The 24,508-nt window shown below is 39.1% G+C and overlaps 1 protein-coding gene across 1 annotated transcript; it reads right to left on the bottom strand.

Moving 5' to 3' along the window:
* Positions 1-1,945: 1,945 nt before the first annotated feature.
* EMC7 (ER membrane protein complex subunit 7) lies at positions 1,946-19,168 on the bottom strand. Its single transcript, XM_049898854.1, has 5 exons — positions 18,867-19,168; positions 14,873-14,992; positions 6,784-6,922; positions 4,746-4,826; positions 1,946-2,403 (listed from the first exon to the last, which is right to left on the bottom strand). Exons 1-5 carry the CDS (start codon positions 19,097-19,099, stop codon positions 2,251-2,253), a joined length of 726 nt encoding a protein of 241 aa, XP_049754811.1. The 5' UTR covers positions 19,100-19,168; the 3' UTR covers positions 1,946-2,250.
* Between the last annotated feature and the right edge of the window lie 5,340 nt (positions 19,169-24,508).

Here is a 24,508-nt window from a genome sequence, read left to right on the forward strand (position 1 = left end):
CTATAGTCCCCAGGCCCCAGCCCCAGCTAACCTGTCCCTCAAAGTGCCTGGATGTGTCCAGGAAACTTCTTAGCTTTTGCTTTGGTCCAGTTGTGCTGACTTCCCCTGTATTGTGTGTTGTCCTTCCCTGATTCCTGTGTTTTCCATCTGGTGAGGTCCATGTGTACAGGTGCCAATTTATGTGGTTGAAAAAAGTACTTGCAGTGAATACGTAATTAGTCTTGCAAAATTCTATCATGTGATCTTTGGCATCGTTTCTATCACCAAGGCCATATTTTCCAACTACCGAGCCTTCTTCGTTTCCAACTTTTGCACTGGAATCACCAGTAATTTTCAATACATCTCGATTGCATGTTTGATCAATTTCAGATTGCAGAAGTTGGTTAAAAACCTTAATTTCCTTATCTTTGGCATTAGCGGTTGGTGTGTAAATTTGAATAACAGTCATATTAACTGGTCTTCCTTGCAGCCATATGGATATCATCTTATCACTGACAGCATTGTACTTCAGGATCTCGAAATTTTTTTTAATCATTCCTCTTCAATTTGTCATTCCCAGCGTAGATGACCATATGATTGTCTGATCCAAAAGGCCAATACTAGTCCATTACAGCTCACTAACGTCTACTATATCAATCTTTATGTGTTCCATTTCGTTTTTGACAAATTCCAATTTTCCTAGATTCATACTTTGTACATTCCACATTCTGATTATTAATGGATGTTTACAGCTGTTTCTTCTCATTTTGACTCATGCCACATTAGCAAACAAAGGTCCTCAAAGCTTGACTCCATCCACGTCATCAAAGTCAACTCTACTTTGAGGAGGCAGCTCTTCCCCAGTAGTCTTTTGAGTGCCTTCCAACCTGGGGGGCTCATCTTCCGGCACTGTAACAATGTTCCACTGCTGTTCATAAAGTTTTTGCTGGCCAATTTTTTCAGTAGACTGCCAGGTCCTTCTTTCTAGTCTGTCTTAGTCTGGGAGCTCCACTGAAACCTGTCCCCCAGTGGCAAAGCTTCCAGTATCACAGCAACACACAAGCTACCCCAGTATGACAAACTGACAGACACATGATATAAAGGGATAATAGAGTTTGGAAACAACTCTTTTTCTTTTGGTTGTTGTTGGGTTTGTTTGTTTTGCTGATTTAATAACACTAAGAAAGCAACAGGGAAGTTCTTGAACATACGAGAGGATAGGTGCCCTCGACTAGCAGCGGTACAGTGGCCTGTTTTCAGGCCACACTAGAATTCCTCTTTAATTAAAACAACCCAAAAGGAAAAGGTATAAATATAAAACTTTTGGGATATTCTTGAGTGGAAAGTAGTTCATCTGTATTCCAACAACACAGGGAATTAATGATGGGAAAGATGAGGGGATTTAAAAGCTATATGCACTATACTACCAATATCGCAATCTGAAGCTCTGAGGTTGATTTTTCCATCTTCAGCCTCTCACTGCTGTACTTCTTCCGCCCGGTCATTCACTTCCTGTTATTATTTGTACTTTCTAGATAATAAGCTCCACTGAGGACAGACACTGGATATCATTCATCTTTGTAACCTACCTTGGAACTCAGTACACAGCTGGTACTCAATTATTTGTAAAATTAGCACCATAGACGAAGACTAGAATAAAAATTGATAGCATCTATCCTGATATATCTGAAACTAACCGTAATAATAAAAATTAAAACTACATCAGGGACATGTGGTTCCACCTCAAATATTAGGAAACGTTAAATGCAGGGGCAGGGCTAAGAATTTTGAAAAGCTGAGCTACACAAAAAACCATGGTACACGCTGCTCTAAGAATACCAACCACTTCTTTTTAAATAGGAAAGGTCAATTTCAAAACTCAGATACCAAAAGATAGAAGAAAACTGCAAGGGAAAAAAAAAAGAAACATTAAGAGAAAAAAAAAAAACGACAATTTTATCTCTGGATTAAGACTTATTTTAATATACATAATGTATAGAACTTCATATAATTTATTAACGTCATTTTCTATAGGGCACTGTAATTAATTCAGTGACATCAATATTGACCTCACACAAAGGATGAAAGCTGCGTTTTCTTGTGTACCAAGTACAAAACATGTGCTCAAAAGTTATTACATACAACAGTTACAGGAGATCAACTTTCAGGTTGAGTCAAGTTTACAGTAGTTGCTTCACACAGTTTTCCCTCAAGACTTGGATGCCACCCAGTGCTGCGTGTTTGTGCAAATGCCAGCTCTGGACTGCCCAACTACCTCCTTTTGCCAGCTCCACTTTTGCCTGTTTTACTGCTGCCACTGCTAGACTTGCCAGATGATTTTGAAGAGAAGAGTCTTGTCATGAATTCAGAAACATCAGGCAATTCATGGTTGGAATTCAGCATATTCATTGACTGCTCCATCTCCTGCAGGAGACAAAACACAATGATATGAAATGCACTGGGGTCCTTCAAGTCATTTTAACTTCTAATACTCCCTATTGAAGGAAGAAGGAAGCGAGCAGAACAAGTAAAAGGTATTGGTTCTCAGCAATGATGTATGTCATGCCAAACAGCACTTTTAACTGCACATCATTAGTAACCGTATTTTATACCTCCTTGAGCCCTGGTGGCACAGTGGTTAAGAGCTCAGCTGCTAACCAAAAGGTCGGCAGTTCAAATTCACCAGCTACTCCTTGGAAACCCTATGGGGCAGTTCTACTCTATCCTATAGAGTCTCGCTATGAGCTGGAATCGACTTGACGGCAACGGGTTTGGTTTTTGGTTTTGTACCACTAAGCATTTTGGTCCACAGTAACTGTTCAATAAATGTTCAACAAATGCTTGTCTGGGGTTTGATTCTGCTTATGGTTTTATAAAGAGCATTTTCTCTGATCATGGATATACTTGATCATATTATTCCTAGCATCTTGTTTTATGTTTGCTGATTACAGTGCTTTCTAATTCCTTTAATTAGCCTTTTTAAAGCTCGTGTTTGCTTTAGTTGCATACAACCAGAATATCAACCTTTAATTACTATATATCAAGGTATCAGAGAAGTCTGGAAGATAACTGTCGTTTTTCCAAGAGTTGTGCCCTAACTCTATAGTAGTAAGTCTAAGCATACACAAGCAGCGCTAACAAGTCACTGGCAGGAGAGGGTACGGATCTGGCACTTTTGAGTTTATGTCCTACCCCCTCACTGAACCAGTCTATAAAGTGCTGTTCTGCTTCCATTATATTAAAGCTATGTCTGCTTCATTTGAATTTTCTGTGACATTTTCAAAAGTGCCATCACTTTTAAAAATTGGTATTAGTTCAGACACGAAATAAAGTAACAAATACTGCATTATCTACCATTTAAATTGAACACTACTAGAGTACTGGCTTGGGCTTTCTCCCTAAAGGTAATTTATACATAGGCTTTCAAGAAGAATGTGTTTTTACAGACAAGGCAGGAAAAGAGACATTATAAACATAAATCAAATATGCTAATATGCCCGAATAACCAAGAGTTAAATCTATATGGTAATAAGTCTTGAGCCCCTGCAGAAATGCATCAACTCTATTTTTGAATCTGTTCCATTCTGCAGCTCTTGAATCAACAACTTTTTATAGAGCTTACTATGACTAAGCACTTTGTAAAGAATGTACTTTTAATCCAGTGTAACTTCTGATATTTCCTTCTATTGATATCACAGAGATGAGTGACTGAACAGAAAAAGGACTACATAGGATATATTACTTTCTGACCGGCCCTGAAGCAAAGATGCCAACATTTAGGAATAAAACATTCTGAAACATGTTAAAGTTTTCTTTTTCCATGAAGCTTTCTTTGCCATTCCAGCTTAGAAACGACACCTTATCTTCTACAGAACTTAATAACCTCCTACCATAACAAATATTTACTATTCTCTGTGACTAATTATTTATGTCTTATTTTTCCTTTTAAAAAAAAAAACCTCTGGTGGCAGAGAGTGTTTTATGACTCTATTCTATTTCCTACTTTTAATTGGACTATGAGCTTGTTGACAGGCATGCCATATAATTCATTCTTGTATCCCCAGAATCCAGAACCTAGAAATTGATTAATAAGTGCTGACTGAGTGTTGAATAAGATGTCAACACATCAACGTACTAAATACAATGGAGGAATGTGAAACTCAGAAGATAATTGTTGATAGTTGTTGGATGAAAGAATGAACAGTGGCTTTGAAAAACCCTGAAGATTCTTACGTGGAAGCTAGTATTTACAAGAGACTAAGTGATGGCACTAAATTGGAAGCATCCTACTTAGCAACTCCTCTCTCCCTTGTAAAACTATTACCCTATTCTTCCCCCCTTGGCCTACCTGAATTTCTTTTGTGTGTCTGAACACATAAAACTGAATGTGTACTCTGAAGAGTTTTATAAAGTAAAGATAGATTATAGGATCTGTGACTTTACAAAATATTCAGATTAGATACACCAAGATTAATAAGCATTTCAACTATTTAAGAGGTGAAACACAGAGAGACTAGGACCAGGTAGAATGTTTTGGCTGTATCAAGAGGCCCAGGCCTTTATCAGACAGAACCAACTAAATTTGTTTGGTCCAATGGAAACAGATTAATTAAATGCCAAGAATACAAGAATGTATGAACACAATCTGTAGATCATTTTGGCTTGGGAATTAGGATAAAGTTGAAAAGACCAAGGCTACCTAATCACAATCCAAACACAGGTATCGGGATAGAGTTCAAAACCCCACAGCTGAAAAATCGCCTTACCCGTCTCATGTCAGGATCGCTTGTGTTGACCACTTTGGGCAGAAGCACGAATATCAATAATGGTAGAACCATCATCATAACCTGTGAAAGGAAAATAAACTCAGAAAAAAAATTTCCCATTTAACAGTTAGAACAAAAATCACTTAACAACCAGTGATGAAGTTGAAGACTCAAATGTTGTATACAGAATAAAACCAGCAGCAACCAACCCAACTCTATTGAGTGGGCTCTGTTGATGGCAAGGTGTTCAACATCTGACTGTCCTAGAGTTTAAGAGCCCGATCTATGCATGTTTGGACTTTACAGACACTGCACTTCACATTAGCACTACTGATCACTTTGCAGAGCGTGCAGCTTTATTTAACACAAATAGTTTGCAAACAGAGCCATTTATTTCTTCATTCTATAGTCTGGTATTGGGATTAGTGATCCTGACGACCAGCTGGGGTGCTCTTTCCAGATGACTTAGTGGCTCTTGGAGAAAACGCTCTGAGCAAGCCTAGTACAGTAAGATTCACCGCACATCAGTAGCATTTCCAGCTCCTTGACACTATGTGGCAGAAACTTCCAGAAGTCTGGGCAGCACGTACTTTGTTTTCTTTCTGCTCCCATAGCCAATATTAGAGCCCAACTTTTAATCCTTTGCATTCTCCTGATCTTTATTTTCCTACTATGTATAGACATAAATATGTATGAGATATTTCTATATATTTATGCTAGTGGATGTGTAATGATGATAACAATTAACATTTATATAGCACTGTCTGTATACCAGGCATTAACTTGCTTAATGCTCTCAACAATCCTATGAGATGCATGATACAATAATACACACTGCTTTGTAGATGAGGAAACTGAGGTACAGTGAGATTGTGCCCAAGTCACAGAGAAAGCGGTAGCGGTAGGACTCCTATCCGGGTATTTTATGAACTACACTAGAATTAGTGCCCCTCTCGCTAATGCACATCCTCTAGAGTCTGCAATATGGTAACAGGCAACAACTTTAGCAGATCTGTTTTGAAAAATGACCTAGAAGCCTTTAGCACTGGATACTCTCCTATGGAATTTCAGAAATGAGAACATGAAAGATATTTCTCAATAAGCTTTGGAGTCTCATTGCTGATTCCTCTCATCTAATCTATTTTCCTGCTTCTTTATCCTGGAGAAAAGACTCTGAGTACTAATTTATTCCTCCTAGGTTACTAGGTTAGAGGACATACAGAGTCCTCTTGGCGCAGTGGTAAGAACTTGGGTGTTAACCAAGAGGTCAGCATTTGGAATCCACCAGCTGCTCCTTGGAAACCCTATGGGGCAGTTCTACTCTGTCCTATAGGGTTGCTATGAGTTGGAATTAACTCGATTGCAACGGGTTTTAGAGATGTATAGCCACCTGAGCATTCTTGTTTACGATCTAAAGAACTACCGGCAAGGAAAATGATAAAAACTTAGACAATTCCAAGGTAATAAGTCACCTTTAAAAAATAGCCCCCCCCCCAAAAAAAAAGAGGAAAGAAAAGAAAAAAAGGCCAATTTGTTTCTAAAAAATATATCTTATTAGTGGGCATCATAATACTAGTTTCATGATAACGACAAATACTTAAATTACCATAGAATAAGTTCTCTGTTCACTGCACATGCTAAGAAAGTAGAAATAGAACCTTACTTGTGCCATTAGGGGGCTGGTTAAATAAATGATGGCACATTTATTAATAGACTAATACGCAGCTGACATAAAGGATGAGACAGCTCCATGTGTGACTCACTGTACACTCCTATTTGAATTTTAAAACAGTTCATTACATACAAGTATCTATCCAACTTCTATTGCATATTTCAATGTCAAATCTGCAGTGCAATTTTCAATACAGTCTTTTCATTATGTATTTCCCAAAGCCACTATCTTCCTAAAATTTGTTCACAATTAACCTTTCACCGACCATCTGACCGCAGCTTTCTATCTCAAAGGCATTAGAAATTTTCAACTGCCTAGAAGCAATTAGGGATCAGTGAAGATGTTTCACTTTAGCCTGATACATACCATTGGGTTCATCAGAAAGTCTGTCCAGCCCCATGATTCTCTCTTAATAAAGTAAGAAGGTGGACCTGAAGATTTCATTTGTAGAGGATAGGGCAGTCTGACCACTTCCGAGGTTTTGATGTAATTCACATATCTTGCTCTGATAAAGAAACATGAAAAAAAGCATCAGTCATTTTATTAAAAACAGTACTAACTAAAAGAACTGCTTATATTAGCAATGCCTTATATTTATTACCTCAACCTTAGATGATATGGCATCTAAACTTCTGATTCTGAAAATCCAATCGAACTAATTTTATCTGCATGTCTGAATTATTCAGCAAGATGCAGAGAAAGAACATTAAACTTGGAATGAAGAGACCTAGTTTCTAGTTGTAGCTCTGTCATTACCTAGGCCTGTGGGGTTAGACAAATCCCTCAACTTCTCTGGTTATATCAAAAGTTCTCTTAGAATCCTTTTAGCTGTAAAGTCCTTGGACTATATTTAATAATGAATTTATTACAAACATACAGATATGTTGAATTTTATTTGTTGATGGTTTGAGATACACATTATTGGGTGCACCCACTTTCAAGGTTATATAGCAGGAAAAATACATGACTCAGGAAAGCCCTGCATACAATAAGATTCCATCTCACTCCAACAAGGCTGGCATTAATCCAAAAAACACAAAATAATAAATGTTGGAGAGGTTGTGGAGAGACTGGAACACTTATACACTGCTGGTGGGAATGTAAAATGGTACAACCGCTTTGGAAATTGATTTGGTGCTTCCTTAAAAAGCTAGAAATAGAACTCCCATATGACCCAGCAACCCCACTCCTTGGAATATATCCTAGAGAAATAAGAACCTTTACACAAACAGATATAAGCACACCCATGTTCACTGCAGCACTGTTTACAATAGCAAAAAAGTGGAAGCAACCAAGGTGCCCATCAACAGATGAATGGATAAATAAATTATGGTATATTCATACAATGGAATACTACACATCGATAAAGAACAATGATGAAGCCGTGAAACATTTCATAACATGGAGGAATCTGGAAGGCATTATGCTGCATGAAATTAATCAGTTGCAAAAGGACAAATATTGTATGAGACTACTATTATGAGAACTCAAGAAATAGTCTAAACAGAAAAGAAAATATTCTTTGACGGTTATAAGCGTAGGGAGGGAGAGAGGGAGAGGGATATTCACTAATTAGATAGTAGACAAGAACTATTTTACGTGAAGGGAAAGACAACACACTATACAGGAGAGGTCAGCACAACTGGACTAAACCAAAAGCAAAGCAGTTTCCTGAATAAACTGAACGTTTCAAAGGCCAGCGTAGCAGGGGTGGGGGTTTGGGGACCACAGTTTCAGGGGACATCTAGGTCAACCTGCATAATAAAATCTATTAAGAAAACATTCTGCACCCCACTTTGGTGAGTGGCGTCTGGGGTCTTAAACGCTAGCAAGCGGCCATCTAAGATGCATCAATTGGTCTCAACCCACTGGGAGCAAAGGAGAATGAAGAACACCAAAGATACAAGGTAATTATGAGCTCAAGAGACAGAAAGGGCCACATAAACCACAGACTACATCAGCCTGAGACCAGAAGAACTAGGTGGTGCCCAGCTACAACCAATAACTGCCCTGACAGGGAACACAACAGAGAACCCCTGAGGGAGCAGGAGAGCAGTGGGATGCAGACCTCAAATTCTAGTCAAAAGACCAGACTTAATGGTCTGACTGAGACTAGAAGGACCCTGGAGGACATGGTCCCCAGAGGTCATGGGCCCCAGACCTTCTCTTAGCCCTAGACTGGAACCATTCCCAAAGCCAACTCTTCAGACAGGAATTGGACTGGACGATAGGATAGAAAATGATACTGGTGAGTAGTGATCTTCTTGGACCAAGCAGACACATGAGACTATGTGGGCAGCTCCTGTGTGGAGGGGAGATGAGAAGGCAGAGGGGGTCAGAAGCTGGCTAAATAGACACAAAAATAGCGGGTGGAGAGAAGGAATGTGCTGTCTCGTTTGGGGGAGAGCAACTAGGAGTATATAGCAAGGTGTATATAAATTTTTATATGAGAGACTAACGATTTGTAAACTTTCACTTAAAGCACAATAAAAATTTTTAAAAAAGAGAGTCGGCTAGAAAAAAAAAAAAAAAAGGCTTGCAATAGTGCCATAAGTGACACTACGTTTTCTCCAGAAATGCAACTAATTTTAATTTTAATCAAATTTAATTCTAATCAAAAACCTTCAGCCATGTTCACATATTACTTTTTGGAAATTACCTCCCCTATTTTCTCTACCATTTCCCTGTAGAACTTATATAAGATACATGTTAGACCTTTCCATGCTTTAGTACACATTTTGTAAACTCTGATTCACACCACCCATTTCTTTATCTATTCTGTACTCTGGGTCATTTTTTCTGACCTATCTTCCAGTTCATCAATTCTCTCCTGCAGTTGGTTATTAACACATCCACCTGAGTTTTATATTTCAATGCCTGTATTTACCGTAGAAGTTCTATTTCATTCTTTTTTCAAGTATCTACGGTCTAACCTCGTGGGACGTTATCAGTCAACTGGCATATTATAGTTCATAAAGTTTATGTTCTACATCCTAGTTGGGGGTCTTAAAAGCGTGTGAGTGGTCATCTTAGATACAACTATTGGTCTCTACTTGTCTGGAGCAACAGAGAAAAAAAGAAACCAAAAACTCAAAGAAGAAACTAGACTACAGGACCAACAGTCTACATGAACCATGGCCTCACCTACCATTAGACCAGAAGAACTAAAAAAAAAAAAACTAGATGGTGCTAAACTACCAACAGTTCTCACCAGGGACACAATAGATGGTCCTGGATAGAATGGGAGAAAATTGTGAAATAGAACCTCAAATTCCTAAAAAAAAAAAAGACTTACTGGACTGGTTGAGACTGGAAGACTCCCGAAGACTACTGCCCTGAAATATTCTTTAAACCTTGAACCTGAACTAGCCCTTGAGGTTACCTTTTAGGTAATAACAGATTGGCTCACAAAATATCATCACCCATGAGTATTGTGCTCCTTTAAAAAGAAAATCATTTTAATGGAGCCCTGGTTGCACAGTGGTTAAGAGCTTGGCTGCTAGCCCAAAGGTCAGAATCTGAATCCACCAGCCCCTCCTTGGAAACCCTATGGGGCAGTTCTACTCTGCCCTACAGGGTCACTATGAGTTAGAATCTATTCAACAGCAACGGGTTTTTTAGTTTATACAAGACCAAATGGTCAACACTTACTTTAAAACAAAGATGAGAATTTAAGGGGGCAGGGAAACTAGATTAATGGAAATGGAACAACTGGAACAGAAGTACTGAGAATGTTTACACATTGTGAAGAATGTAACCAACGTCACTGAATAATTTGTGTAGAAACTGTTGGATGGAAACCTAAAGTGCTGTGTAAACCTTCATAGAAAACACAACAAAGTATCGTTTAAAAACATATATACATACATATGGTCTGTTTGGCAGTATCTTATTTCTTATGGCATTGAAGTCTTTATTTAAGTATTTTAAATACACTTTAAACTACAGGCATGTGCCACATAATGTCCATTCAGGCAATGCCCAATCACATATACTTCCATGGTCACTTATAAGGTTATAAGAGTTCCGAAATCCCAACCCGAGAATGGGAAGTAAGGGGCGTACTATGCTAAGTACTGTAGATCCTATCCGTCTCTCACTAGCTCTCCTGGTCCTGCATCAGCCCCAGCCATAGGGCGGCAGAGGGAGGGGGTCTTGGTACCCAGGTAGCCTCAGGCAGGGACCATGCAGACTCCTCCAGAGCTGAAACCGATGGGCCTCAAGGCCGCTGCCTCTCTCAGCGTCGGAACTCTGCATGATGCCCGGCCCAAGACTGTAACCCGAGAAGCAGGAAAAGGGGGGGGGGGGGGGCTCGAAGCCGACGTGCAGCAGGCAGGGCTGGAAGAGTGTAAGGCTATGGGGGAGGGGGCGGGACGGGAAAGGCAGGGAGGGAGGACGGAAGGGAATAGAGCCACAGACGCGCCGGAAGGCAACGGCTAGACAGCCACTGTGCGCCACTGTAGGGGGTGGGAACGGCTCAGCTTTCGGGACCTGGCGACAACCACGCAGGACCGGCAGTGGAGCCAAAGTTTTAGCACAGTCCCTGGGGGCCAGTGGCAGCGCAGTCCTGTGTGCCTCTCTCCTATATTTAACATTCTACTTACACACTGTCCAAATCACATAACGTCCTAGGCCACAGAACATACTGTGGACACTAAGGGACGCATAAGTGTATTTTATATCTATATCCAGTAATTTTACTATCTAAAGTTCCTGGGGGTGTGATTCATATGCAGACTCAATGTCAATTGTTTTCCTGGCAATTTCATAGGTTATGTAGATTTTATTTATGTGTGGGTCTGGGTTGAGTGTGTCTCCCTCCAGAGAGTTTATGCATTTGTCTCTGCCAGGAGTCCAGGAATTATGTCCAGGGACCATCTTGTTAATAACTCTCAGCTTGTAAATTCTTGGATCACATAGGAAGTAATTAATTTACATCCCAAATTTCTATGAGGGTAGGATTGTTACTACCAATTTCCAAGGGATGACTTTTCCCACAAAAGGCCAGGGCCAGACTGAAAGTCTGGCCTTTTGCATTTTAGTGCCAAACGTCAAAGGGAGGAACCAAGTCTTAGATATAATTCTGACCCCAACCAAGCCCAAGGCTTGCCTGCAGCCAGTGCACTAATAAAATCTAAGCCTTTTGGTTAGAGACTATCAACGGTTTCCAGGTGGCCAAAATAGTGTATAGTTTATTCCCTTACTTTTTGGGGAGGTTAGCGTTGCATTTAAAAGTATGTTTGTCATATTTTAGCCAGTATTGCTAAAGTTTTTCATTTTGCCAAAATATCAGAAACAGAAGTACCACATATATCCCAAACTAACTTACCACGGGTAATCACAAACAGTTGATCAAGAATATTAGGGTCTTACACGAATTCCACTTTGTTCTCTTCTCACCCCTGATTATTACAATGATAAAGGCCTTGTTTTTTACCTATGTTTGGCCACCCAGTCATCAAGAATGGCTCTGAGATGAATCCCACTGCTGTGAACAGCCTTTAAATACTAGAGCAGGAAGTACTCTTTACCCAAGGGAAAAAAGCAAATAAAACTTTATATTTAGAAATACGTTTCTATATATTGAGACTATTTTATTCAAAATTCAAACAGAGCAAAAAGGATAAATAGAAACAAAATATTATAGCTTTTGAGTGGACAAGTATCTCCTTTTAACAACTCACCATATTCCCCCCAAGTATTCAGTATTTTCAATATAAAAAAAATTTTAAACCAATATGTAATGTGTTTTACTGTAATCTATACACGCTCTATCTCCAAGCCTGTAATTCTAAAATATATAAAAAGTCACAATAAGTTCTTGAAGGTTTAGATTTAATACAAAATTATATACATGTATATACTTTTTTTTATTAACTTTTATTGAGCTTCAAGTGAACGTTTACAAATCAAGTCAGTCTGTCACATATAAGTTAATATACATCTTACTCCTTACTCCCACTTGCTCTCCCCCTAATGAGTCAGCCCTTCCAGCCTCTCCTTTCGTGAAAACTTTGGCAGCCTCCAACTCTCTCTATCCTCCCATCCCCCCTCCAGACGGGAGATGCCAACACAGTCTCAAGTGTCCACCTGATATAATTAGCTCACTCTTCATCAGCATCTCTCTCCCACCCACTATCCAGTCCCTTTCATGTCTGATGAATTGGCATGTATATAATTTATATATGTACATAAATGTATATAATTATATATACATACCCATGTGTGTATACATATATATGTATTTTTTTAATGTACCACATTTACTTATCCATTCATCCACTGATGGGCATTTAGGTTATTTCCATCTTTGTTGTCGTTAATATGCACAGCAAAACATACACCATTTCAACAGTTTCTACATGTACAATTCAGTGACACTGATTCCATTCTTCAAGTTGTGCAACCATGCTCATCCCCCATTAACATAAACTCACTGCCCTCTACGGTTCCTATCTAATCTTTCAAGTTGCTGTTCTCCATTTGATCCCATACAGATAGTTCTTAAGAGCACAGTGCTCAAGGCAGACATTTTTTATTAGTTAAACTACTGTTTTTTTTTAAACTATACAATTCAAATAATATTTAGTAAATTTACAAAGTTGTAAAAATCCATTTTTAGAACATTTCTATCACCCCATAAAGATTTCTCATGTCCATTTATATATACATATTTTGTTTGTTTTTAAAGCTCTGTGCCTCTAAAAAGATATGAGAAAGTTGAAACAATCCATTTATCTCATTAAAAAAATTCATAAATTTATGAATTCATACATATTTTCAAGGTACTGCCTTCAAGTGTCATGTGATAGCTCAAAGAGGAGACATTATCACTTAAAACTGTTTCATATACTTCCTGGGCAGATTAGAACAAAGACGTTGCTACTGCGTGAGACAACAAAAACACAAATAAACAAATAAATACATTGTGGGTAATAACTAAAGGCTGAATCTGAAGACTCTGGACATCTACCCAACTGGTTCCAACTTCAGACGGATTTATGCTAACCCATACTCAGTCTGAATAGTCCAAAATTATTTTCACCTCAATTTCAAACCACATTTATCTACTTAGGAATTCTGAAATTTTTTCCCACTCTGCCAGCCTTTACTACCATGCTTTTCTTCTTATCAGGATCCTAACTTTGAGATAAACTCTACAATGGAATCTATGTTTCCCCAGAAATCCTAAATTTCCATTGCACATTAAAGGAGGAGGAAACGAAAATTTTTAGTTCAATGTAGTAGCAAATAGGTACTAAAAGGTAGTATCAAAATATCCCAATGAAAAATAGGCGCTGAATCGTGTTTCCAATTGCAAAAAGTTAATTTTCAACTTTAATAAAAAGAGCTATGAAAATGTGAAGTCCAAGTTACATACTTATAACACCCATATTCCTCTATTGGAGCACTTCTACATGCTGCTGTAACTGCTTTACCTTGAGCATCTCTGGGGAAAGAACCATGTACGTCTGGCCTGCTATTATCTCCTCAGGGTCTAACACAGCTCTTGGTCGTAACGGTTGTTCATCAATATTTATTAAATAAAAGAAACTGATTGGTATCGGGGGTGGGGGACGATGCTACAGATAAAGCATTTAATAATATTTCAATTATAACTTTTATAGTGTTTTTGCTCCCATGGTAGGCAATCTTATCTTTTCTCTATTTAATCATATTAAAAGTTTTAAAATACAATTCAAGCCAGAGCAGGACGCTCAACTTTATCAATGTTCAGATTAAAACAATACAAGAATACTTTATATGCTTTAAGGAATATCGGTAGTTTAAATGAGAAACTTTTCTATCTTAAACTAGAAATTATAAAAGGAATATATAATGAATTATTCAGGAGTCTGGCCTTTGGTGAAAATTAGCCTTAAAAGGTTAATTTTTTCGTGTTTTTCATTTTTTGATGATGGCGTGTGTTTTCAGTAGTGGAATGCACGTGTGTTCAAATTTTTAACTGGTAATATGCATTTGAAAACTTTATGTGGGCACACATCTTCCCACAAAACTTTGGCAGTAGTTTGACGCAATGTTTGGTGGGCTCTCTCTGTCCCAAGGATCTTTGGGGGGTGGTGACTTCCCTTTTGTTGCACTGGGCTTCCAAATATGACACATACACACACACAAAACTAAATTCACCAGGACTCCCTAGATATCACACAAGAAGCCATAATTATGCTTACTAAGATTATCTAGCTGTACAAAACCCAAAAGAGACAAAAGCTTGACCTAGTCATACTTCCTAGATGCACTGGCTCATACCTAAACCTTCTAGCATAGTGAATTTTCGCCTGAGACCATTTCTTTCATTTTTCACCATGACACAGGCCTCACTAGAGGGCAGCATATACTTTCAATGGGACGAGCAGCCACCCGAGAACCTGAAAATGTTTGTGGGTGCATTCTGTCCCAAGAAGAATAAAAGGGTTAAACCAAGCACTCTCACCTCATTTTTCCTTTTGAAGTGATATCCACTCGGACAGGATCAAACTTGTAAGCTGGAGATATAACTTCCACTACATAAGAACCAGAAGGTATATCATGAACCACAAAACTCCCATCTGTCCTGGAAAAATGAAAACCATATTTAGCCACTTCTGATTAACAGCTTATTCTTTACTTATGTTTTAAATTACACATCTGTTAATGCCCAAGTCAACTCCAATAAAGATGACATTAAAAGCAACTCAAGAGGTGTCCCACACTTTATCTTCCATAATTACACTGACTGCATTTTGAAAATACTTCCACTCCAGAGTAGCAGAGAACCCTGACATAGAAAGTATTTCTAGATCTTCTGTGGGACAGAGATGACAGGTAACAGGAGCATAGTTCCTAATCTGAAGTCATGTCCTCAATTCCTATGAAGGGAAACTATCAATATGCATTATTACTATGATAGTTAAAAAAAAAAAAAAAAACAATTAGTCATTGTCAAGTAAATTCTAACTTATGGTTAGGATTCCAATTTACCAAGCCCTCAATAATTTCTTACTCTTAAAAACAACATTTTGTTGTTTTTTTTCTCTTTTTTAAACAAGTAATAAAAAAATAGGTAGTCAAGTACTTTTTGTTCCACTTGTCACAAATAGTTCCCATCTACTTTGGTGACTTCTTTCTGTAAATGTAGAAATTTAAAATGTTTATGTAGTTAAAACCATCCTTTTTTTTTTCTTTCTGATTTCTTCTAAACCTTTAAAGTTAGAAAGCTACCCCATCGAGAGCTAATAATTCCATTTTCTTCTAAGTTTTTAATTTTTTCCCTTTATTTAAAAAAAGTCACAGGTCAAAATTAATTTGTTTTGAAAACAAGAAACTGCTATTCTAAGGAAAAAAGAAGTTTCTGTTCTCAAAGGCTCAATTCTATCAGTATCCGCAGTATCATACTATGTCAAAATAATGCTTCTTCAATCATTAGGCTCTTTCAGTGAAAGGTATAAGTGATACTGACCACATCCAAAGTATTTACTAAAAAGTAAATGGAAAAGTTGTTCCATACTACTTCACAGCATACATTAAACTAAAACAGAATTGAAATGCGAACACCAAGTTCACTTATTTCCGGGTTTATCAGCGCTTAAGCCAAAAAAAAAAAAAACCCATTGCCACTGAGTCAATTCCAACTCATAGCGACCCTACAGGACAGAGTAGAACTACCCCACAGGGTTTCCAAGGAGCAGCTGGTGGATTCAAGCTGCCTACCTTTTGGTTAGCAGCTAAGCTCTTAACCACTGTACCCCCAAGGCTTAGAGGTGATAATAGCCCTGAATTGTAAAGTCCAGGATACCACACAATCTGGTTGCTTCCCCACACCCTGACTACATTGTCTAATCCTTTTATTAAACTTCTGAATTATTCTAAATTCAAGGGGGCCATCTGCTTCCCGCTGGGACTCTGACTAAAGGAATTTCAAAACGTTTTTCTAGGTCCAGAAAAAAACATAATTAAGATTATACAATACAAATAATATCAGAATAGCCTAAAGTAAAAGCAAATATATTTTTCATTCTAAAGTAAATGTTTTACTACAAAAAGATAACATATAAATTTCATAATGAAAATCTAAAAAACTTGGCTTTAAAAATGTACTCTACCATGTATAGACCATGTTGGATCCTCATTTGAAAGAACAATTATATAAAACATTTTTAATTGGGAAACACAAAAATGGACTGGTACTAGGTGATTTTAAGGAATTATTATTTATTTTGTTGACTTAATAATGATATCGTGGGTTTTTTTTAAAGCCCTTATCTGTTAAAGATACATAATAATGCTTTTATAGGTGAAATTATATTATGTTTAGGATAATTTTTAAATAGCACACACACACACGCACACAGGTGCAGTGGAGACATGAAACAAAAGAGAAGATTGTGATGAGTACTTAAGGATTCACTAAGCTATTCTGCTTACTTTAGTGTATTTCTGAAAATTTCCATAATAAAAAGTTAAAAAAAAGTACATTATCTTAGTATACCAAAAAAAAAAAACCTGCAAATTACCTAGGAAACCCTATCAGGCAGTTATACTCTGTCATATAGGGTCACTATGAGTTGGAATCGACTAGACAGCACACAACAACCTAAACGTCCAATAACAGAGGACTGGTTAAATACATCATGGTTTACGCACACAGTGATAATTGCAATAAGCAGTATGGGGAGTCCTTAGCCACAAATCTTCCGTTAGTCAACTCCCCAAGTCATTTCCAATAAGCATAAATGTAAGTAAAAATTGTGTGCTATTTATTTAAAACCTGCTACAGAAAAAAAATCACCTCCTCTTCTTCCAACAAGATTGCCACTGTAAGCACCATATTAATTTTCAACCAACCTCTCTGCATACAAACAGAAGAACATGACCTGGTATCAAAAGCTGTTTACAAAATATTAAGCGAAACAGCAGATTACATAGTACGACACACTGCATTTTACTATTAAAAACGTATGTCTATACAATTCAAAAAAGGTTAAAAAAAAAGGTGCAATAAAATGCTAAGGATTGTTATTTCTATTTTCTAGTTTACATTTTCTTCAATAAACACATTCCGCCACCACCACCAGGGTCCACCAGTCGCTACCAACTTATGGCAAACCAGTGTGTGTCAGAGTAGAATTGTGCTCCATACGGTTTCAGTGGCTGATTTTTTTCCAGGCCTTTCTTTTGAGGCACCTCTGGATTAATTTGAACCTCCACCCTTTCAGTTAGCAGGTGAGTACATTAACCACTTCCACCACCCAGGGAATCTGAATAAACATATTGCGTCTACATTATTTTAAAATAAAAATAAATTTTTTAAAAGAATTATGTATTACAGCAGAGATAGGCCATATTGTCAATTAAGGATAAATTTCCAAAACGTAATGAGAGCTTTACTGTTAAAGCGTCATTTATTAGGGTGAACCCTAAATGCCCTAACGCCAGATCATTAATGACAACATTAAAATAACGGTTGCAAACCTCGTGTCGTTATTTGTCAGTCATAGTTGAAATTCTCACTCAAGGGCACCTGGATGGCCTCAACAAATTTGTAAATCAGATTTAGAATTAAATGTCCACATTTAAGTTGTCTGGTTTTCAGATACCCCTTGCTGGTGAACAGGCCCACCAAAGAAATTCTCCCTTTCCTAAATATTCTCTTTCAGCTCGAAGTTTCACTTTTAAGCAACAATGGAAAAGATTTAAAACATCATTCATGTGCCTAGACATTTGAGAAGCTGGCCGCTGCAAAACATGAGTGTTTAACAAATTCAGCACGTCTTTTTACGTAGGCTGAAACCCCATTTCTACTAACAGCTGAAAAGGACAGAAGCAATGTAGAGAAACCCTAATCTCACATAAATGCCAAGTGTGATGCTGTAAATCCCTCAGTGAATTCTGGTGTAAGAAAGAACAACAATCCCACCCCAGGCCAAAAAAAGTGCTTCCATTAGGGATTTCAGGGCCGATTAATTTTAGAAGCAGCAACATTAGCTCCCCAGCCTGTCGTCACTAGATAAGCCCTTCGGGCTTTGAGAATTCCCACTCGTTTCGCATCTCTCTACACAAGACCAAGCTACCAAAAGGCTACACTGAATGCAAAAATAGGTTAGGTTCCTGAGAAACCGGATGAAATATAAAGGAAAAGATCCAGCAAGAGACAAATAAGTCCCCAGGCTCAGGAGCGGTCATTCCCATAAAGGGCCAAAACGGGGTTGAAAATCACCCCACTGCTCTGGCCCTGTGGCAAGCACCTGCCATTCTCATTACTGAGGAACCGGGTCGTGAGGGGAAGGCGTCCCACCGTCTCGCAAGGTCTCCTGGCATAGACTGCTAGCGGCGCCCGCCCGTTCGCCGACAGACAGCGACGTCGTCTAGTCCTGACACTTAGGTCTCCTAGGGGCATCGCCCTCCAGCCTCCATCCCAACCGCTTTCCCGCTGCCCTCAGGATGCTCACTTAAGGAAACCAACGTGCTCTTCTCCATCTACGAGCACTCGGGCCGCCGAGATCCAGTCCTGGGGTTTCACCCCTGGAACAACTGCACGCCCCTCAATCTTGAAGCGGTCTCCTACACCGACCCCACTTCCCCCCGACCCCTCGGCAGCAGCTCCGGGCACCTCCGAGCTCTGGACACCCCCTGATAGCAGCAGTAGAAGGACGGAACAGAAGCCCCACAGAGCGACCGCCATGGCAGCAGCTCTCAGCGGTCGGCAGCCAATTCCGGAAGCCCTTCTCGTTTCCCAGCCGCAGTCTCTGCCGGCCTGATGTCGTCATCACTGCGCGCCCGATTCTGGCCCGAACTGTAGCCTCAAACTAGAGCGAAGGAATCTTCCGCGGTCGACTGGCGAAGCGGAAGTAGCGTCCTGTGCTCCTCCCGCTCGGGGCTGGAAGGCGGTCAGAGGGGCCTGTCAAGCGCTGCTGAAAGGCGCCGCCCACACAGTGGTGAAATGTGCGTTGCTGTGGCAGCCACAGAGGCCAAAGACGTCACAGAAGTTAAGAATGACAAGTCTGAGAGGGGCAAGGATCCAGACCCCGGCTTCGGGAGAAATAGGTCCAGAGAGAGCTTTAAAAACTGCTAGATTCCCCGAGACGTACTAGACGAATAGATGAAAAGCCACGTTGCAGATTAGAATATATAGAATGCCTTATTTGTGGGTGTTTAAAGGAGGTATTGTCTCTGCATAGAAAATTCTGGAAAAATACACAGACTATTAACTAAGGGCGAGAGGAGGACTGAGGAACTTTTAAATATCAGACACTACACCATTCGTACTTTTTGAATACCAGGAGGATAACAACATTAGGGCGTGGGGGTGGGGGCTGCCATTGTTGATCTTGGGGGCTAGAGTCAAGATTTCAGAGATACTCTGTTCCAGTCCTTTCATTTTTTTTAATGATAGAAAAGGAAAGTGTCTTGTCCAAGGTTCCCGTTGATCTTGAATATTCCCCTCCCTGCTGCAAATCCCAATTGAAGATAATTGAGGGCAATGTATATTTTTGCTCTGTGCAATCTTAGCATTAGCCTTCTAGGAAAGGGTATCAAAAATTGAAAGTAGAAAATGCAAGAGCCAAATACTCCAAGCCCCTTGCAGGTGTTGGGGACCTGACGCTAGGGCAACCCCATACTCTGCTCTCGCAGGCAGCAATTGCCCCTTGGGGTACTTTCCCTCATATTCTGAATATGGTTGTTTCTTCACGTTTGCTCTTTGGAAGGAGCAAGTCTGCTCAGAAGAAAAAACAAAATTAGGCTTTTCTGTTTGGCAGATAAACTTTGTAATTGTTGAGGGAACTGGCGATCCAGGTTCAGGAGATGCGCAAGTAGCTGTCTGATTTCTTCATAAAAAAAAATTTTTTTTCGGAGGTTTATTTTTATCTTATTTACTTTAAAGTCTGTTTAATTTTTGGATAGGTAACACATTCACACACGAGAAGGTAAAAGTCAGTTCAGGACTGAAGAAGCAAAAATCAGCACTGTTCATAATCAGTCTTTGATGTACCTAATAGACCCAGGGCAGTGGCAAGGCCATCGGAAAACAATGCTTCTTCCAAGGCTACACCACAGCTGCAAAATTTCTAAGCAAACACAAAACAAACCCAGATACTGTGAAGTCAGATTCTGACTCGTGGTGATCCCATGTGTTGCAGACCCCATGTGTTGCAAAGTAGAACTCCACAGGGTTTTTCCATGGCTTTGAAGCTTTTGGAAGCAGATTTCCAGGCCTTTCTTCTGAGGCACCTCTGGGTTTGAGGCACTTCTGGATGGGTTCGAACTGCCAGCCTTTTGGTTAGTAGTTCAGCACTTAACCCTTTGTGCCACCCAGGGACTCCTAAAATGACAAATCCTTTTCTGTCATTACTACTTTGTTACCTATGACTTCCCCAGCTATGCTTTCTTCCTCTCACCTCCTGAAAAAAGATTTCTGAGAAACCAAATTCAGAGCTGATGCTCGCCTCCCTTATACCTTCCTTAGAGTAATTCAGCAGAAGCCCAAATGCTATAAATCATTCCTCTGCATTTTACTGGTACACCCACAGTTTCTTTGGTGTGCAATCTTCCTTGAAGCAGTAAGCTAAAAAACCTAACGTTGTTTGACTATAGGGTGTTCCTGGTGGTCTTTAACTGATGGACTTTATCACGTGGTACAACATTCAAACAGTACTAAAGAGTATACAGAGAAAAGTCTGTCACTCACTTCTCTCCGCCAGCCACCCAGTTTCTCAAGAGGCAATCACTGTTATCAGTTTCCTGATTATTCACCCAGATATAATCAATAATATACAAGCCAATATATCCATTTACATATATGTAATTGATATATATGGTATGCTGCCAAGTGTGTATAAAAAGGGGACAGGAATATATATATTTAGCATATAATAAAGAAACATATAAACAATATAATACTTTATTATTTTAATATATTATACCATTTAATATATATTATTATATAAATATACTGTATGTTGTTGTTAGGTGGCATCAAGTTGGTTCCGACTCATAGCAACCCTGTGTATAACAGAACGAAACACTGGCCGGTCCTTGCTGTCTTCATAATAGGTATGTTTGAGCCCATCGCTGTAGCCACCGTGTCAGTCCATCTCATTGAGCGTTTTCCTCAATGAGATGACCCTCTACTTTACCAAGCATGTTGCCCTTTTCCAGGGATTCGTCCCTCCTGATAACACACATGTCCAAAATAATCAAAACAAAGTCTCACCATCCTTGCTTCTAAGGAGCATTCTGATTGTACTTCCAAGACCTTTGTTCATTCCTCTGAAAGTCCATGGTATATTCAGCATTCTTGGCCAACACCATAATTCAAATGCATCAATTCTTCTTTGGTCTTCCTTCTTCATTGGCCAGCTTTCACATGCATTTTATGCAAAGGCATTCCACTCTGTGGATCATAGCAAGTTATGGATAATATTGCAAAGAATAAAAATTCCAGAACACTTAACTGTGCTTGTGTGGAACCTATACATAGACCAAGAGGCAGTTGTTTGAACAGAACAAGTGGATACTGTGATTTAAAATTGGAAAAGTTGTGTGCCAAGGTTGTATCCTTTCACCATACTTTTTCAGTCTGTATCACGGCATCAGGATTGGAGGAAGACTCGCTAACAACCTTCGATATCCAGATGATACAACCTTGCTTGCTGAAAGTGCAGAGGACTTGAAGCACTTACTGATGAAGATCAAAGACCACAGCCTTCAGTGTGGATTACACCTCAAAATAAAGAAAACAAAATCCTCACAACTGAACTGATAAGCAATATCGTGATAAACAGAGAAAATACTGAAGTTGTCAAGAATTACTGGGATCAACTGTCAATGCCCAGGGAAGCAGCAATTGAGAAATCAAATGATACATTACATTGGGCAAATCTACCGTAAAAAAAAAAAAAGACCCCTTTAAAATCTTACAAAGCAAAGATGTCACTTTGATGACTAAGGTGTGCCTGACCCAAGCCATGGTAATTTTGGTAAATTTTGTCAAATTGACTTCCACGAAAGTTGTTCCAACTTTCACCCTTACCAGCAGTGTATAAAACCCATTGCTGTCCATTCAATTCCAACTCATGGAGACCCTACATGTTTCAGAGTAGAACTGTGTCCATAGGTTTTCAGTGGCTGTAATCTTATGGAAGTAAATTGCCAGGCCTTTCTCCTAACTCTGTTTGGTAGATTCAAACTGCCGGTTAGTATCAGAGTGCACCAATGATGTATTGGAGTGCCTTATTCCCTCATATTCTCACCAACAAGTGTGTTATCAAACTTTATTTTTGCCAAACGGGTGGGTTAAAAATGATTTCTCGGTTTTAATTTGTATTTTTCTTATTGTAAGTGAGGTGGACCATTGTATCAAATGTTTTAAGAGCTATTTATAGTTCCTTTTCTGTGACTTCCCTGATTTGTGTTCTTTGCCCATTTTCATTTGAATGATTCATCTTTTCTTATTGATTTGGAAGGGCTCTTAAACATTACAGACATTATATCTTTGTGATATGAGTTGTAAATATTTTTTCCTGGTTCATTCTTTGTATTTTGACTTGTGCTCTCCAATTTTCATCCCTCACTGTCTAAACAATGAGTTATAAAGCTATTACAAATAAACAGAAGCTGGGCAAAGGAAGGACAGTCTTCATAGGCGTAGCCCAGAATAAGAAGTGAGTAGTTGGAGGCATTTTAGATCCCACTGGTTTTTGAGTCCCTATAGAGAGAATGGAAACCCTGATGGCATAGTGGTTAAGAGCTATGGCTGCTAACCAAGAGGTTGGCAGTTTGAATCCACCAGGTGCTCCTTGGAAACTCTATGGGGCTGTTCTACTCTGTCCTATAGGGTCGCTATGAGTCGGAATCGACTCAACGGCAATAGGTTTTGTTTTGTTTTAATTGAAAGAGTGTATTTGACCTCTCTTCTCCTGCCTACACCCATATGTAATGACTGACCCACTGGAGAAGGTCTCCCTCCCCATGTTTTAGCCATCCCCTGTCATGTGGTGAATTAGATCTAAGATGTATTGTGGGATTGGTAGAGAACAGCTGAAGAGGAATGAAGCCATGTGCTCAGCCAAAGATATTTTTCATGAAGGATAAAAGCTCTCAAAATGCTGATTTAAAGATGCAAGGCTCTGCCTGTTATGTTCTTTCCGTAGGAAGTGTTGGGCTGATCCCTGAGACAGGCACTTGTTTCAGTCCTAACCAGAGCAGGAGTAAGCATTTTTTAAGCCATAGTAAAAAGGTTATAATGTGCTGCCACCCTCTACACCACCAGTAACTGTCAAAACTATGCTAAGCTATGAAAATACCGCTTTTCTAAAATGATGGAAAATCTACAAGTATGCTGAAATAAAAAAAAAAAATAGCTTCATTCCAAGTTTTCTGATGTTCTTTCATATATCCTTGGTGACTCTGCTTTGCTGATATCTTAGACACATGTTCAGTTTGACTAATAGGTAATCTGTATTGGCTCTTACCCAAGCAGGAGCTGGGAAGTTTACTTTGTATTGGGCAAAGGGTAGAAGAGGACTGGCAGCAAACAGCAACTGAGCTCTCTGTATCTGCATTTCTGCCTTTCTCTTCCTTCCTGTGTGTCATTGTCTCTTTAGTACCAAAGTATCCAATGATATGACCCCTCGAATGCTAGGCTTGTACCTCCACAGGCATTAGATGGACAAGAGAAGCCTAAATAACGTTTTCAGGTAGCATGAAGTTCTCTTGTCTCTGCTGTTTTCAGGAAGACCAGAGGAATAGCATAGATATTTGACTCCAAATTATACAAGTGTTATTTCTTTTTTTTTTTTTTCATAATATAGCACTTTGGATTCAGCATTATAAGAGAACCTGTAATTATAATCAAATATTTGAGAAAGATTTTTTTTGTTGGGTTTGCTCTGTTTGCCAAGGCGGATCCACTTTTTACCCTTCTTTACCCTGTCCAATCTGGGGCACTTGCATTTTGGAGCCCTGGTGCTACAGTGGTTGAGAGGTACAGCTACAGCTACAGCGGTTTGAATCTATCTTGGAAACCCTATAAGGCAGTTCTGTTCTGACCATAGGGTTGCTATGAGTCTGAATCAACTTGACGGCAATGGGT

The sequence above is a fragment of the Elephas maximus genome, chromosome 10 (genome assembly GCF_024166365.1).
Source record: "Elephas maximus indicus isolate mEleMax1 chromosome 10, mEleMax1 primary haplotype, whole genome shotgun sequence".
NCBI lineage: Eukaryota > Metazoa > Chordata > Mammalia > Proboscidea > Elephantidae > Elephas > Elephas maximus.